This window comes from Otolemur garnettii, unplaced genomic scaffold (assembly GCF_000181295.1).
Source record: "Otolemur garnettii isolate 467f Iridium unplaced genomic scaffold, OtoGar3 scaffold00075, whole genome shotgun sequence".
NCBI classification, from domain to species: Eukaryota; Metazoa; Chordata; class Mammalia; order Primates; family Galagidae; genus Otolemur; species Otolemur garnettii.
The window spans coordinates 371,229-374,618 of record NW_003852470.1 but is presented as its reverse complement, the minus strand read 5'-3'; the positions used below and the strand labels follow the sequence as shown (position 1 = coordinate 374,618).

Below are 3,390 nucleotides of genomic sequence, written 5' to 3'. Positions count from 1 at the left end.
CGGGGAGGGGGAGGCTGGCACCCGGAACCCCTGTTCCGACCGACCGCTTTGCGTTCCCAGGTGCAATGCCGCTGCCAGCCGCCGGTGACCCCGACGCGGATCCCACCTGGACGCTCAGGTTTAGCCCTTCCCCGCCTAAGTCTACGGACGTCTCCCGCGCCCCCTGTTCCCCGCCAGCACCCACCCCGACGGTTCTCTCCACCTTTACCTCTGGACCCGGCTGCTCCGAAGACCACGCGACTTTCCGCGCCCCCGCCTCCCCACCGCCGCCACCTGCCGCCGACCCCGCCCAAGAATACCCCGACTCGCCTCCCGGCCGCCCCGAAGACCGCGCATCCCCCCAGGTCGCTCCATCTCTGAATGCTGCCCTGCTGCAGACCCTGGGGCACTTGGGCGACATCGTGGCCGTCTTAGGCCCGCTGCGCGACCAGCTGCTCACCCTGAACCAGCACGTGGAGCAGCTGCGTGGCTCATTCGACCAGACCGTATCCCTCGCCGTGGGATTCATTCTAGGCAGCGCTGCTGCTGAGCGTGGGGTCCTAAGGGACCCGCGCGAGTGAGACTCGGCCCGCTCCAGCCCTGCCTGCTCCAGGCCTAGCCGCCTCCCCTGCTGCCTACCCTACCCTGCAGCTTCCCCCAGCCCCAAGCCTAGGTACGTTGAATAAAAAGGTTGCTTTCTTGGACTTTGCTCTGTGGACGGTTCCATGAGAGTGGGCGGCGGAATAGGAAGAACTCAAAACAAGTCTGGGCAAGGTTAAAATGCCTCTAGGGTCTGGGGAGGGGGCCTAGTATTGAGAGTGAGAGGATGTGGTACCTGATGGTGGGGTCTTTGTTACCTGAAGGCCTTCGGGACCACCTCCTCGCAGGCCAGCTGGTGGGCAAGGACTGTCTGGCCTCCTTAGGAGCCCCACTAAACGGGCCGTAGTGGGAGGTCTGGTCCACTGTGGACCCTGAAGAGGCAGAGTGACATAAGAGCGTTGTGTCCAGCCTGTCCTGCGAGGAGAGCCCCCCTCCTCCTCCAGGTATGCAGTGGGGAGTCCAGAGGTGAAACTCAAGTGATCCTCTTGTCTCAGCCTCCCAAGTGGCTGGGACTACTGGAGCCTGCTACAACACCAGGCAATTTTTAAAGACGGAGTCTTGCTCAGGCTGGCCCAGAGAGCACGTTAAAAGTAGCCATAAGAAAGCCCCACCTTGGGCGGCCCCTGGACCTCAAAGGAGTAGGGCACCAGCCCCATATGCCAGAGGTGGGGAGTTCAAACCTTAGCCCCAGCCAAAAAAAAAAAAAAAAGCCCCACCTGTACCGGGAGTCTGAGGGGGTGGGGAAGGGTGGGTCAGGCGGGAGAGGCTGGTGCTGCTGAGAAACTTCACTAGCATGACAATGCAGTGCTCAGAGCAAATGATGGCCCCACTTTACAAATTAACGGGCCCATCCGGAAAGACTGGGGATTTGCCCCGGGCCATCTAGCTGTTAAATGCTGGGTGGGAGTGCCTGCCACCCACTCTGGAGTCCCAAGGGCCCACCCAGGGTGGGGGCAGGGTCGCAGCCCTTCCTCCCCCACCCTGGTGGCCCTGAGGCAGCTCCTGGGGAAGTGAGGCTTCTCTGAGTCTTGGAAGAGACCCTGGCCTGCAGATCACCCTGCTGTCTACCTTGAAAAGCAAAAATTTGTGGATGAGTCAAGTTTACAAACAGCTCCTACAAACACAGTCCTGCCACCACAGGTCAGAGCCACAGATCGGGGGACACTAGGACTCTGAGACAGCTGCTGTGTCACCAGCACAACACAGTCGCTCTAGGAAGTTTTGCCTCACAGCCCAGGTCCAAGTGTCCACACCCAAAGCCAAGGACTGTGGAGTGTGTCCATCCCTTGGTCACTTGGGCACCCTTCCGCAGAGGGCTGTCTTGGGGCCTGTGAGCAATCAGCCTAAGCTTCTGAGCCACAGCCATTTGAGAGCATCAAACAGAACCATCTGCCTTTCTGCCCACAGGTTAGGATGGAGGGTAAGTGCCATGGCCTCAGAGGCCTTCTGGAGCAACCCTCTGTACACTCCTGTCCTGGTGTAAGCATTTATGTGGGGTTTGTCAGAAGGTACCTACCTCAACTCCCCTAGAGAGGCCAGTCTTCACCTGCAGAGGTTTGTCAGAAGGTACCTGCCTCAACTCCCCTAGAGAGGCCAGTCTTCACCTGCAGAGGGTCTGGGGTGAACACAGCCCAGGGCTGTGACCCTGGCCTCAGCTCATCTCCCCCAGGTTGGGACTGGTCAGGAGAGCAGGGTGAGGTCTGGGTTAGGGTCCCTGCTGTCTGGCTGGGGGCTTACTGGTCAGCCTTCTAAATTGTAACCTTCTAAATTGTAAAATACACATATTCTACCGTCTTAGCCATTTCTAAGTCTGCAAGTCAGAGGTGTTAAATACATTCTTATCTGGGGCAACCAGCCCCACCATCTTTCCTCCCACCTCCTTACCCAGCCCCTGGTAACCACCCTCCCGTGGTATGACTTCAAATCTGAGGGCTCTGGATACCTCCCAACTTTTTCTGCATCTGGCTTATTTCAATTAGCATAATGTCCTCTGGGTTCACCCTTGCAGCCATTGACCAGATTTACTTCCTTTATAGGAGTAATATTCTGTTGTAAGTACACACCCCATTCTGTTTTGTCCACTCATCCTGCAGTGGATATGTGAGTTCTTCCACGTTTTAGCTACTGTGAATAATGCTGCTGTGAACATGGGGATACAAATGTCTTCTATGCCCAGGAGAATTGCTGGATCACATGGCAAGGCTGCTTTCCATTTACAGAGGAGCTGTCCTCACAAAGCCAGCAATGCCGGGCTTCAGCTTGCACGCTTGCTATTTTCTGGCCTTTGGTGGTATCAGCCCAGTGGGCCCCAGTGAAGAAGAGGTTTATTGACTTGTCACAGCATGTAGAGGTCCAAAAATGCCTTTCTTGGACCAGGAGACAGATGCGTGAGTGCCTAACCCCCTACTGCATGACCACCATCCAGCTCCTGCTTCCACTACTGACTTCTGGCACTACAGCTAGAGGCTGTTCTGTGGAGTTCTGTTCTGTGTGAGCAAGGGTCTACCACACACCTCACTGTACATCCTCCATACCATCTTCCCCACCTGGGCACTCCATTTATCAGGCTCAGCAAATCCTTGTCCAGCTGCTAACTGCTGCCCTGACTTGGGGTACAGGTGACCCCAGGGGTTGTTCTCACTGGTCTGGATGAGGCCTGTTTTGGATGAGACTTGTAGAGCCCTCCCCTCCCCTTCTGAGGGTCAGCCTCTGTGCAGAAGCTCAGAAGGAGCCCTCCCTCAGCTCCTTAGTGCCACCATTACTCTTCTTCTTTTTTTTTTTTTTTTTTTGAGACAGAGCCTCAAGCTGTCC

General features: G+C 56.6%; 1 protein-coding gene across 1 annotated transcript in view; it reads left to right on the top strand.

Moving 5' to 3' along the window:
- Positions 1-560, top strand: part of UTF1 (undifferentiated embryonic cell transcription factor 1) — a 1,171-nt gene extending 611 nt beyond the window's left edge. The window contains exon 2 of the mRNA XM_012807763.1: positions 10-560. Coding sequence (XP_012663217.1) covers positions 10-560 — 551 coding nt within the window. The remainder of the gene's footprint in view (positions 1-9) is intronic.
- The last annotated feature ends 2,830 nt before the right edge of the window (positions 561-3,390 follow it).